We start from the raw sequence: 14,838 nt of genomic DNA, 5'->3' as shown, positions 1-14,838 counted from the left end.
AGTGGATTTTTATCCATACACATTGTATAAGGAAGTTATCAAAATGTTTTTTAAAAATCAGGATGGTTTGTTACACTGCATTACAAAATATTCTTGCTTTCAGCTCCTTGTTCTACTTTTATGTTATGGGAAACCTCTCCTCCAGATGTGACAGCAGTTCTGGTCATGGGACACTGATGTGAAAAGGATCAGAAAACTGATAAAGCCAAAAGAAAAATGTCCAAAAAAAAAAAGTGATTTGCTTCACAACACCACAGTCTGCTGAGCTGGTATTAGTGATTAGATAACACAGAAGGAAACCCAAGAAGTTCAGAGACAGGAGAAGAGATTAGACAAATCAGTGTTTATCATTGGGAAAATATTGCTAGCTAGGGTTCGGCTAGGAACTGTAATTGTAGAAGGTTAATGGACAACTTCCCCAGTCAAATTTTAATTTATGTGCTCTCTTCTATTCATCAATTTGAGCTTGAATAAAACTTCATGGAAACTTATGGAATGAGCAGATCACTTGGGAAAAAACCATGCCTCTCAGATTGCAGTGCATATGAGGATGTCTTGCTTTATCAAAATTATATTTTTAATGCCTTTGTCACTTCTACAACTGAATTTTCACTAGGTGCTGAGACCACAACAATCCGAAATTGTCAGCATCTGAAATACCACTTTCTGAACAACATCCGAAGTGTCAGCTGCATCGAGCAGTCATGGTATATCTGGATTGCAGCATCAAGTAAAAATGAAAAGTCACTGGTTTGTGATTAAATATGACCAGACTGGGCATCCTGGGCTTTCTCCAAAATACTCTGCTGTGACCCAGATCAGATACAACTGACAAAATGAAGAAGATTCAATCAGACAGCATGTGAGTTTCTACAGAGATATGCAAATTGTGGACTGCAATATGACACAGCTGGTCCTACAGCCTGCTCTGAAATTTTACAAGAAACCCCTGGTATGGAATGATGGCCTACATCTGAATTTCTGAGCCAAAATAATAGTTATCTCCTTGAGGAATAAGATGTCATTGCAAAGACGATGAACTAAAGGTAAAAAATTAATGTTGACTGTTGTTATGAATAAGAGGTACAGCAGGAAATATTTCAAGTAATGCCCCCAAATCCTGTCATATCAGCTGTCAGCAAAGGAAGATGAAAATTTTGTAAAGTAACATTTGGCTAAACTTTGTGCTGCTCAAATCATTCTTACTCAAATCCTCTTACACTCCTAGAAAGGATTGTCAATGTTTGTAGACCAGTGAGACACTAATACATGAGCATTGAAGACTAGGAGAGGCTAACTGGGGAGTATTTAATGTAGAGGCCAAGAAAAGACACTTGTAGGTAGTTAGTAAGTTAGTGCTTGTTCTGCTGTACTGAAATTTGCTGCCTGTCTCCTCCATCTAGAAGGTCACTGTTACTGCTCTGACCTCATTTTCTGCTAATGCAGATAGTTGAAACTCTAATTCAGTTTTGTCTTATCTGTAAAACAGTCTAATCTATAATAATAGACTTAAAAGAAACCTAAAAATATACTAATCTCATATATCTGTTAATGACAGAAATGAGACAATCTGAAGTGGACATTTGGATAGAAAATTGTCTGGATGGCTGGGCCCAGAGAATGGTAGAGAATGGTTTTAAATCCAGTTGGTGGCTGGTCACCAGTGGTGTTCCCCAGCATTGGGGACAGTTCTGTTTGACATGTTTATCAATGACTTGGATGAAGGGATGGAGTGCACCATCAGTATGTTTGAGGATGATATGAAGCGGGATATCTGCTTGAATACAGGAAGGCTCTTCAGAGGGACCTGGATAGGCTGGAGACATGGGCCAAGGCCAATTATATAAGATTTAACAAGGTCTAGTGCTGGTCTTGGGCTGCAATAATCCCATGCTGTGCTGCCATTCAGCGGGTTCTCGAGCGGTTTGAGAGTGGGGCAGAGAGGAACCTCATGAGGTTCAGCAAGTACAAATGCAGAGTCCTGCATCTGGGAAGGAACAACCCCATGCACCAGGACAGGCTGGGAGTTGAACTGTTGAAGAGTAGCTCTGCAGAGAGAGACCTGGGAGTGCTGATTGATAATAAACTAAACATGAGCCAGCAATGTGCCTTCGTGGCCAAGAAGGCCAATGGCATCCTGGGATGCATCAAGAAGAGTGTGGCCAGCAGGTTGAGGGAGGTTCTTCTCCCCCTCTCCTCTGCCCTGGTGAGGCCTCATCTGGAGTCCTGTGTCCAGTTCTGGGCTCCTTAGCTCAAGAGGGACAGGGAACTGCTGGAGAGAGTCCAGCGCAGGGTCACCAAGATGATCAAGGATATAGAACGTCTTTCATATGAGGAAAGGCTGCAGGAACTGGGACTGTTTAGTCTGGAGAAGAGGAGATTGAGGGGAGATCTTATTAAAATTTATAAATATCTAAAGGGTGGGTGTCAGGAGGTTGGGACGTCCCTTTATTCCATAGTAGATAGTAATAGGACAAGGGGTAATGGCATGAAGCTGGAACACAAAAAGTTCCACTTAAACATAAGAAAAAATTATTTCACCATGAGAGTGACGGAGCCCTGGCACAGGCTGCCCAGAGGGGTTGTGGACTCTCCTTCCTTGGAGGTCTTCAAGACCTGCCTGGACATGTTCCTATGTGACCTGATCTAGGTGAACCTGCTTCTGCAGGGGGGTTGGACTAGATGATCTCTAAAGGTCCCTTCCAACCCCTACCATTCTATGATTCTATGATTCATGCGATGCTACAGGTTTGGGGCAGAGTGGCTGGAAAGCTACCTGGCAGAAAAGCACCTAGGATGTTAATTGACATCTGGGTGAACATGAGACAGTAGTGGTGGCCAAGAAGGCATCTTGGCTTGTATCAGAAATAGTGTGATCAGCAGGACCAAGGCAGGAATTGTCTCGATGCCGAGACAAAAGGGACATTGAGGTGGTGGAGCGTGTTCAGAGATGGGTAACAAAGCTGGTAAAGTGTCTGGGGAACAAGTCTGATAAGGAGCATCTGAGGGAACTGGCATTCTTTTCTAGTGAGGAGGAGGATGAGAGGAGACCCTCTCACTCTACAATTACCTGGAAAGTGGTTGTAGTGAGGTGGGGGTCAATCTTGTTCTCCCAAATAATGAACTATAGGACGAGAGGAAATGGACTCAAGTTGAACCAGGAGAGGTTTAGATTGGATTTTAGGGAGAACGTTTTCACTGAGAGGATGGTTAAATGCTGGAACAGGCTGCCCATAAAAGTTGTCGAGTCACCTTCCCTGGAGATATGTGAAAGACGTGTAGATGTGGTGCTTAGGAACATGGTTTAATGGTGGGCTTGGCAGTGTGAGGTTAGTGGTTCAACTCGATGATCTTAAATTGAAAACGGTTGAAACGGTTCTATAGAAGGATTTCCTTTCTATAATGTTAAAGAAGTTGTTCTATAAGTATTGAAAAAAATGTAGATTAGCACAAATTGTGCCCCATCCATAAAAGCAGTGACTGTAAAAAATAGAATTTTGACTATGGTGCTCTTGAGGAAATTATTTCATTTCTAGTGTCCCGAAGAGCACTTGTTATAATCATTTAACTCTGAGATAGGGAGGCAGATATAATTGCAACACCTTTATAAGATGCTTTATCAACTACTAATTTCGGAACTCTACAAAACAGCTAGTAAGTGTATGAGCTGGGGTAGGCATATTGTTGAAAAATATCAGGCATACTGCTAAATGTCCCTGGCCCCCAGATCCCTAGCAAGAGCTGCTATATTTTCAAAGAAGTAATTGACAGTAATTTGTAATACCAGAGAAATATGTCTGGGATATTTCCATAGCAGGAGGCATCATGTACTTCCTGGGCTTTGACTGCTGTAAAAGACTTACAAAAACTTTGCTGCAAGTGCAGTAAGGATGGCATGTCCAAAATGAAAAGTGCAAACTACCATCTCTGCTATGGCATATTTTTTCCAGCATATATCTGAAAAAGGAAGACAAAAGCTTGCCTTTTTCTCAATATGGATGAGATAAGAAGAGAAGAAGCATCCAAAGATATGCTGCTACTCATTAAAAACGAGATAGCTAAGAAAAAGACACTGAGGAGGCAGGGAAATTACTTATGGACCTGAGAATATTGACATATGTGGAAAATAAACTAAGTATATGATGTTGGTCTATGGTTATTTGATGATGAAGTGTAAAAAAGACAGAGAACTGTGTATAGCTAGCAATGGAGAGAAAGTACTAGGAGCCATGCGCTGAAATCAAGAAGAGAAAAGTAAAATTGATTAACAGGAGAGACTCCTTCTTAAAACTATCTTTTACCCTGAGGACTTGTCTAAATTGCAGTAGTCAGAATTCCACTGACAGAGATATTTAAAGACAGAAAACAATGCAGATTCTGAAAGATGCATTGCCTGATCTCTTGCAGTAGACCTTTACTGCTAAGTATTTAAGATTGTAGGATTCATGGAATGATAACAAGTGATGTAACTTTAATTGAGAATAATTAGGTAGGATTCAACCATGCATTCAATATAAGGAAAACTTTGACTTGTAAGTGTTCAGGGCATGTTTTCTATAGGCTTTTATTTCCAGTCTCTAGGCTGCAGCAACAATATTATATAAAATTCATGATTTTTACTAAATATTTTTCATTTCAGGTTGTGTTTTCTCTTTTCAGTGTGATGCATGATTCAGTATTTTTTATGGTCACTGTATAACCTTTTAGAAATACTAATATAAAGAGAGGAAATATTCATCACTTTCTGAAAATCAGAGCTTTCAGTGCTGTCTAGATTGAGAATTTTCTACAAAACCGGAAGCACTTCTCCAGTTCTGTTTCCTGGACAATGAATGTGACAAAACTCAGAACCTAGACATGGCAAGGGTGAAAGGTTAATAAAATTCTAATAAAAATCCTAAGATATTTCTAATATTGTTTTCTTGATTAAGTTGACATACCATTGTTATATATCATATTAAGTATAAAAAAGAGACTTAAAATTATATAAATATTTATTAAGAAACCCCAGTCAAACTCTAAAAACTCTAAAAATATCAAACATGAAATTGTATTTAAGCTAGTTCTTCGAGGGAGTCAACTTTATGTGTATTTTGGAGTTTAGTGCACTATTAAAGAATAAATAGCTTAATTCAACATTAATTTTATTTCAGAAGGAAGATATTTGTTTCTACTGAGCCTTAACAGTCTTCATATATAGCTAAAGCCTTAAGTGTGGGCAAAGCATTGCTGGATGATAGTGTCTGCAGTTACACTTACTGTATACTTGCAGTTGTCCTCTGAAGACGTTTCTTCCACGAGAGTTTTCAGCCTTACATTCGTACATTCCCGCGTCCTCTAGCTGCACATTAGGTATTTCAAGCACAGCTTGGGATTTTCTCAGGCGGGCTTTACTTGGATTATGACCATTAACTTTCCTCCAAGAGATAGTTGGAACAGGGCTGAAATATTTAGCAAAATTACTATTAGCACTCTTCCACTATTGAGAATATAGATTCTTTTATCTGGTAGTTTAAACACTTAATAACCTAAGTAGCAATAAAATATAACCACAATTAAGGTTCATATAATGCTTGATATATCTCACTTTCTATAGGGAATCCTTAAGAATGGTTTTCTACATCGCAAATTTTTGTTCATTCACAAGGGAAGCCAAGTTTTTATTGAGATCAAATAAATCACCTCAAATTTTCTCTTTAGAGCCTCTTTAGCATTATGGGCTTTACTGCTGAACACTTCCATTCAATAGGCAAAAGGAAATAACAACTTCAAAATCTCGATGAATTTAGAAAATTCCAACATATCCTAATTTTTCTGCAATTAAATTTAAGTTCAGGAGACCAGTGAGTGAGTGTGTCCATCTTGGTGGAGGATTTCAGTACCACTCTATCTGGGGTAAATAAAGGTGACTGAACGTTTAGAGACCTTTTCTATTGCAATATTTTTTAAGTTACAAAACTGATTGTGTAAGAAATATGTATTATGTCACTACTGCTTCCAACTTACAGCATTATATGCCTGCTGTCAGGAGTGGAAGGACCGTTCATGGTAGCTTGGTACTCCACACAGATCTATGTGAAAATTATGTAATTTACATTCATACTGAGAGAAGAAAAGGATGAGGTAATATTTGCACTCCTTCAATTTCTTTTAGCCCAAACACTTACCAATTGTTGTAGACTCATTGGGCTTTTTGGTACAGCCATACATTAGTCTAAATATGGCGGATATTTAATTGCAAACACAAGAAAAAAGAAAAAAAAAAACCCTGTAGTTAGAAAATATTTGATCATAAGATGAAAACTGGACTGCTTCAAGTATTCAAAAGAAGATTGGAGGTCATCATCAAATAAATGTAACTAACTATTACATGCTGATACTTTTGAAAAAATTACTTTCTTGAGATTTTTTAAGTCTCTTATTGTTTTTTGTTCAGCTTTAAGTGTCAACTCCTTATATGTTTTATTATATTCCTATATGGAATATAATTATGCCATGATTGCTGTCTGCAAAACAGCCTCCATAACTCGGCAAGTGTTTCATTAATCATTAATCACAACACAGGTCCACAGTAGTAATTTTTTATGCTGGTGCAGTACAATACTACTCAGCAACTGCTGTTTTATGAATGAGATAGTTGTGCAGGTACACTCATTTTTGGCACCATAAGGATATGATGCTTAACCATTACTGCTTATTTGCTCTTCATCCTACTTGCAGTAAAATCCATGACCAAAATGCTTTTTTTTGTTTTCATGGTTCTGAAATATTTCTGAGAATCAATGCTACAGAAAGTAAATGTGTATAATAGATACACATGTGTATTATAGATACAGGAAATGCAGAGGAAACTTGTTCTCTTCATCATCAGGGAGCATTTTTTAAAAAAAAAAAACCACTTTTTTCATCAATATGATGTAGCAAGTGGAATTTTTCAAGGAGATACAGTTACTTTAGCCATGCAGATTTAAAATTTTCAAAGAAACTTACTCCGAGTTGAATATCACTACTCACAGACAACTTGTAATTCTTTTTAATGAAGCTTATTTTCCTTGCATAACTTACAAGTGAAGTATAAATTTTACATCTGAAATAAAAATTTACCTATTTATCCCCTGTGACTTGTGTGAGAATGAAATGAAATATATCTGAGTGAGGATGTAAAAGAATAAAATTGTGTTACTCATCTAGAAAAATCCTATTATCTAATCATAGAAGCTAACATATGCACATATTTTCATCCTTTCAAAAGATCCAAATCTTTCTAAAAAATAGAGCAACAGTCAAAGTATTTATAACATTAATGTGAGTTTAATGTCATATGCAAAACTGTAAAAACTTATAATCATTATGATCCAGTTTTATTTTGGTCTCAGTAGACATCTATTGGAATGAATTTTCTATTTTTATTAGAACCCTGTTCACATTCCACTCCTATATGTAACTTTGAACTCAAGATTCAGTTGAGCTCAAAGATAAGATTTCTCCTCACTTTTGGAAGTAATCTGTTGGCTACTACTGCTAAACCTTAGCACAACACAGGTAAAAACCCTCTACTTGTTTTCAGAAACACCACCAGTAAACTTCATACTCTTCTGAGCTGATACAAAAGATCTAAGAGTTGACTGGTGACTATGCCAGACATCAATCTGTGTTTGCTCATTTTGAAGAAAATATGAGGTATAGTTTTACATTTATATCTAGAAAAGATTATAAGAGTAAATTTTTAGCATTATGCTATTTGGGACAAGGGCTACTGAATATATATATATATATATATATATATATATATATATATATATAAATATATATAATTCTTCATCAGTTTCACTGGAAAGGAAATGATTTTGAAGAAAAAACCAGAGCAATTTTTTTCCTATTTAACCTGAAAAAGAATTTCATTGGATCTATGAAACATATGTTTATTTCAAGAAAGGGGTGAGGCGGTGTCTGAATTTTAAAATACCTTTTTGTGGATCTGAGCTCCTAGTTTTTCAGCAATATCTTAAATAAGGATGCATAGGTTATTTTTTCTATATTTGGTTGGTACAAATCGATGTGCTCATTTGAAATATTTTCCTTTCTACTGTAATTTTATTCCTCTGCACACCTCTTTACTATGTACTATTGTTCTCAGCTGTGTCTTCACAGCTACACATTCACTTTGTCATCTTCAAAATCTCTACCTGTCTATGCAGTGGAGAATAAAAAAAATCCTTTCTCCCTATGCCCTCCAGTTTTGCCACTGTGTTCCATATCTTCTAATTATTACAGGAGAATTACGTAGGATTAAAATGTAAAGGAGTATAATGAAATTCTCTCCATCAGATACTTTTCAGAAATACCTATCAACCCTTCACACAATTCTACTTTTAGAACATCTTGTATAAATCTCTTCTGGTCAGATGTAGAGATTTAGAACACAAGGTGATAACTTTTCATTCGGTTATGAAAAGATACTTAATAGTCATGAAATATGGCAGCAATGAATACTAGTGATTTAAGAACAGAAATAGCATAGAAGGAAAAGGTGATGAGTTTGAAACCTATGTGCAGGAACAATTTCAGATTTGCAAGTCAAGTCAACACACATCCATGACTGTTCTAAAAAGGTCTGATGTGTCTATCAGTGTCATATACTAATGTAGATGGGCTTTCCCACCACTACCATCTTGTTCCTATGGCACAGGGCAGCTCCACATAATTTTATTCATATTTCAAGTGCTAACATCTTAGAGCATCTCTGACATCTAAAATAGTGATATGAGTAATGACTCATTATCTATAATAATTCATCATTCATAGTGAATTATACTCCAGGGGCTTTTCACTGGTGATTGATTAGAATCTAAACTGTTAGCTCAACTTGATTTTTAACTGCTTGACAGCTAAAGTAAAAGATAACCAACACCTCTGGTGATTTGAAAGATTCTTCCAAATTCTTAAAATCAAGGTGATCATAAATGCAAAAATCATCAGATCAAGGTGTGATTAAACAAGAGAACAGAAGATCCACAATAGATAGGGTATTGGTTTCATAAACGGTGAGTAAAGGAGGAAAAGCTACTATGCAACAGTTTATTTCTCCATTTAAAAGTTAGATAATGGTTTTTACTATTAATGACATTACAACAGTACAGTAAGACGATGAAAAAACTTATAGAGAGGAGTTGAATATTTTTTCCTGTGGATTGAATGTTGGCCACATTGCAAAATTCCATATATTATATTTTTGTCATCATAGTGTAGCAGGTACTATATTGTGGGATAGAGAAGTGTTGAGCTATTACAATGATTAAATGAGGAGAGAAGTAAGCTCTGTTTTTCCCTCAGGTATGCAGGGACCCTTTTTTTTCTAGTTTCTGTATCACACTTTACCACAGCTTGCTGGCTGGGGATACTAAAAAATAAATAGACATTCTTCTAAAAAGTTTTGAAGACATAACAACTGGTAAATTGTCACCAGTCTGGGACTTGATCAAGGCTGTTAAGAAATCTGCATCAACTTGAAAAGCAAGACATGATATTTGCTGTCTTCATATGTTGGATAATACATGAGGAATTCACAAACTTAAAGGAGGCAAATGCTTTGGAGCAGAAAATTTGTCTGAAAAGGTGACATGTTTTTGGCAGGTATTCATACAGATTCTCAGGGTTGCAGTACTACAGTGTCACTATGTTTATTTGCCCTGTCTAAAACTATTTTATAAATGGAGTTTTTCCTCATGACATTTTGCTCTGTTCCCGGCTTTGTCCAGGAAGAATTTCTGTAGCTAGAGTGTTAATCTAGAATCTCCTGACTCTGTTGTACAAATATGGCTAGTGTATATGTACAGATCAAATCCGAAAGATTAGTTAATAGTGAGCACAGGACTTTCAGAAACATCAGATCTACCATCAATCATGATGCAAATGTAAATGTACACCCAGTGTGCCTAGAGTGCACAAGATGGCTTTAAACCTGCTGGTCAGTTTAAAAGTTTGAAGGTAGTGTGACAATTTCTAGAAGCACAGCATTTAAGACTGGTATTACACAGTATTATATGGATTTATTTTTTGTAGAAAATCCCAAAGATAAATACAACAATGGTAATTCTGGGTATCTACTATTGGCAATTACTGGAATTTTTTTCTCTATGATTCTCTGAATGTCTGACAGAGAGAGAGTCTGCATATGTGCTTCTGGATAGTAAGTTTGAAATGAAAAAAACATCTCCTTCAGCTTTCACCTTACAGCAAAGATGTATAAATTACTGAACAAAGTTTTAAGTACCATTTGCAAGTTTTCTTTAATGGCAATGAGAGAGAAAGGGAAGGGATTGATAATACTGTTCAACAATGACATTCAACTGACAAAGGCTTGCAGTTAGAATGGTGGGGTTTTTTTCCACCTTCCCTATGCCATATAGTAAGGGATTAGCTCTAAATTTTTAGCTGTAAGTATGAAGCATTTAGTCAGAGTGAGGTAGAATGAGCCCTTTGAGTCCTACTTGAGATTTACCAAAGAATCTTTTTTACATTTCTATGAATGATCACAATATTTATAACAGTATAATAAAGAAAAAAAAAAGTCCATTTAAAGGACGGCAGAAATCAATCCAGCCTGAAAAATAGGAATAAAATCCAATACTGGTCTATCACCTTATGATATAAATTCTTATTCAGTAGGAGATAAAAATGAACTTTAAATTGATGAAAAGCTTAGAAAGATTTAACATAAACAATATGTTCTATCAAAGGAAAAAAGATGCTGGAATTATTCCCGCCTTACATAAACAAACTCCACTTGAAGATGCCATATTCATATTTTAAAATGTTCCTTCTTCTCATCACAAGTTTATCTCTAACATCCCTACTTATAACACTGACTTATGTTACTCTAGTGAGAATATTCCTTTCCCTCTTGGGACTGTTTTCTATCAGTAAACTTTAAGAGTAGCTTCCTCAGCTTTCAGATTTGGCATCTGATAGAATTAACAAAATCTTTGTTCCTAATCTGAGAAATGGTGTGAAGGAGTATGGAAGAATATTATTTTTTTTGTCCTTAGAAACATATATTTAAATAACAATTTTTATCTGTATCTTGTAATTGAATTTTGGGTAAATAATTATATTTTAATACCTTATTCAATGATTTCTCTGTTTAAAAAAAAAAAAAAAAAACAGCCATTTTATGTTTCTGTTATCTGTTCCTGGAAAATAGAACATTGTGATAAGAACTGATTTTGAGAGTGAAGCCAAACCTGTGGACTTGTACACTGTGAATTTGTTAATACAGGATGATTTAAGGTGCTAGAACTTGTTCTTGAATCCCTGGTTTTAACAAGGAGTTGGATGTATAGCATCTAAAATGATTTGCTCATTTAATGCAAGCCAGGGATTTTGGCATGTCATTAAATTGTGAGTACCATAATATGTTTAAAAGACAAGTAAAAATTAACTTCCCCTTTGCCTGCAAATTATATATTAAATCTGATTAGAATTCCTGAAACCTCCAACCTTCATTTATCAAGACAGAAATTCATTATGTCCTTTCATATTTTGTTTTGACCAGTAGTTCCCATGTAGCAGAGAACAATGTATATGCTTCTCTCACTGAACACAGTGGAAACAAGTCCTTAGAACAGAGTCAGGTTATTTGTAATATCAAAGATGTTTCCAAGTGTCATCATTACTGTGGGAAGAGAGAACTTTTTTGTGTGCATGGAAAAGTACAAGGAGGCTTAATCATTTCTGAAAAATAACACCTAGCAAGGAGCAGCTGCTGGGTCTGAATGGACATTCTATGAATCATAGAATCATAGAATGGTAGGGGTTGGAAGGGACCTTTAGAGATCATCTAGTCCAATCCCCCTGCCGAAGGAAGTCCACCTAGATCAGGTCACACAGGAACATGTCCAGGTGTGTCTTGAAGACCTCCAAGGAAGGAGACTCCACAACCTCCCTGGGCAGCCTTAGCAAAGAGGTACTCCTTGAGGAGTTTCCTACAGTTACCAAAGAAAAAGACAGGTTATAAAATTATAGAATAATTTACATTGGAAAAGAACTTTAAGATCAAGTCCAACTATTAATTCAGCACTGCTCAATCCACCACTAAACCATGTCATTGAACATCTCATCTACACGTCTCTTAAATACCTCCAGGGATGGTGACTCTATCACTTCCCTCTGCAGACTGTACCAACGCTTTCAGGGAAAAAAAATTCCAAATATCTAATCTAAACCTCCCCTGGCATAACTTCAGACCATTTCCTCTTGTCCTGTGGCTTGTAACTTGGGAAAAGAGACTGACTTCCACCTCACCACAATATTCTTTCTGAGAGATGTAGAAAATCTTCAGCCTCCTTTTATAATCAGGGAGAAACCTGTGCTTATTGTGTTACTTCCAGTCATTGACTTCCAGAAAATGTAATTTAGAGTAGGCTGAGTATGGATGGGAAATGCCTCCAGATAGAGTAGTTGCCATAAAATGGACTGAATTAAAACAAATAATATTTTCAATATGTTTTGCAAATCTTATATTTAATTCAAGACGAAAACCTTTCATAAAATATTCTGTGATTCTGTTTCTCTTGACTGCTACCACAAAATAAAGTTTTACTGATACATCCCAAAGAAATGGCTAACAGAACTGACATACTTGGCCCTAAAACTAGTGAAGCCTGTTTTATATCACAGATGTTAGCATAATTTCCTACTCATGTTATATTCCCATGTTTATAGCAATAATACTTATCTGCTATGTCATTGTGACCACTCAAGTTAGTGCCCCTGGGATGTAGCATAGTGCTCTTAACACAGTTTAATTGTGTTTTACACTCTCTTCAGTGTATTATGGCTGTCACTCGAGAAAGAGTTCTGAAGCATTCTGGACCAGTATAAAATAGGTAATATTGGATTTGCCAAGATTCGACAATGAAAGTGTAAAAGTCAAGGAGAAAGATATGGCAGATCTGGGGTATATTTTTAACTGATAGACTTAAAAAAGAGATAGACTTTACAAATTTGAAAAGTAGAGAGGATTAAGAAGGTGAGAAATAGTATGGTGCAGTGTTTGAAACGTCTATTCACCTGTTTTGAGGCACCAGATGCGCAATTGCATGTGTTGACCAGAAAAGTGTGCACCTGGATCTGTGACACATTAGAGGATTGTTGTTTATGAATTTTGTGATCCTGGCAAAAAAATCACATATAGCTAGAGATCAGCAGAAAAAAGGAACCAAGTACTATAAAAACGTTGAACAAAGATATATTTCTTGAATGCCTTTAACCTTGATTCTTTTCTGAAATTACTCTCCTCCTCATAACATTTTGACCAGACTTCATAGAAATATGCTTTTAACCTATGGACTTCCAAAATTTATCTCTTTACATCTACAAAAAACATGTTTGCAATATCGAGAAACCTTCTTTACAGCCATTACCCTATGTCATAGTCTTCATAAGTGACACCAGCAAAAATAGCTCTTCAGATACTTCATGCAACTCTCCACAGTTATGGTCAAGTGTCCTTCATTGGATCATAAAGACTTTTCGTTTCCGCATCTTCATCTCTACCTAGATATCATATTCACTCATCCCTATTCAATCATTACATTTATATCTTCCTATTCCGCAATGAAAATATTGATAGTGATAGAAAATATAGGATAGATTTTTTAATAAAAGCTTGAAGAGCAATTAAAAAAGTTTGTTAAAGGAAACTCAGGTCAAGGAAATAAAATCCTATATTCAGTAGATTTAAAACTTTGAGCTATTTATTAATCAGATTTGATTCAGAGTTCAATGTTTCAGGGATCATTTCATAGGTAACAAACCACTAAATTAACTTGTGTAACTTACATATATGAAACTTCAGTTTATTTTTATTTTAACTACTTTTATTTTAAATTTCTTTAGAAAGCAAGTCTTAAAAACAGACTATCAGGTGAGTTCTTACAAGCTGTGTTACAGATGAGATGAGTGTTTATGGCTGAGCTATAAATCTCTTCAAAATAAAGTTTACAATAGAATTATTAACGCAACATTAAATATAACAGCATGAACAATGCTTCTATCATAACAGCCTCACTATAATTCAGTAATAAAAGGAAGTCAATATCTCTATTTTATTCTTATCTTTAACTACCAATATCTCACAATAAAAACAATCTTGACATTACTAAAGTGAAATAAGCTAGCATTTAGAAAGAATATTGATATACTGTGTAAATGTTTCTATCATACAGAAATAACACAAGCATAAAACATTCTCTCAAAAATACAGAAAAACAAGTATATGGATTGCAAGAAAAATTGTCTGTCAGGACTGTTCTCTGTTTTTTTAATGAAAATCTCTATGTGTTGATCTATGTGGTGAAAAATAAGCATAGTGAAAAAATGGATACATGAAAATTTTTGTAGCTAAACTATCCTTTTTTCAGCCTACATGGCCCAAGGATTCCACTTATGAAAGACTGAAAACTTTGGTAGCTTACAAGTACAGCAATGGCCTCAATCTAATTTGTTCTAATGAGAAATAAAATTTGACTACTCACTCAAAACTGGCTGTTGGCACTATCACGATACAAACTGTATTTCTTTATTTTTTCTGTCTGGAGATAGATAACCAATGAAGTAGGAGGTGCATATAGAAAACCAAATAGAAGATGCTGTATGGTGTGATATAGAACAAAAAATGCAGTGAGGAAAAGGCTGGAATGTGAGTACCAGGTAGGGTATGTGCATAACACACCACTAGGTATCAAAAAAATCTATGTGAAAGAGTGGGCAGAAGAATTATTTGAAAGGGAAATAAAAACTCAACCTGGAGTTGCACAACAGGAAATAAAAGCGAAA

General features: G+C 35.6%; 1 protein-coding gene across 1 annotated transcript in view; it reads right to left on the bottom strand.

Moving 5' to 3' along the window:
- CNTN5 (contactin 5) overlaps positions 1 to 14,838 on the bottom strand; it is a 353,074-nt gene that overhangs the window by 131,976 nt on the left and 206,260 nt on the right. Inside the window, exon 8 of the mRNA XM_062020562.1 lies at positions 5,260 to 5,441. Coding sequence (XP_061876546.1) covers positions 5,260 to 5,441 — 182 coding nt within the window. The remainder of the gene's footprint in view (positions 1 to 5,259; positions 5,442 to 14,838) is intronic.

This window comes from Colius striatus, chromosome 1 (assembly GCF_028858725.1).
Source record: "Colius striatus isolate bColStr4 chromosome 1, bColStr4.1.hap1, whole genome shotgun sequence".
Classification (NCBI taxonomy): Eukaryota; Metazoa; Chordata; class Aves; order Coliiformes; family Coliidae; genus Colius; species Colius striatus.
The sequence above is the reverse complement of the archived record's forward strand: the minus strand, read 5'-3'. Positions and strand labels throughout refer to the sequence as shown.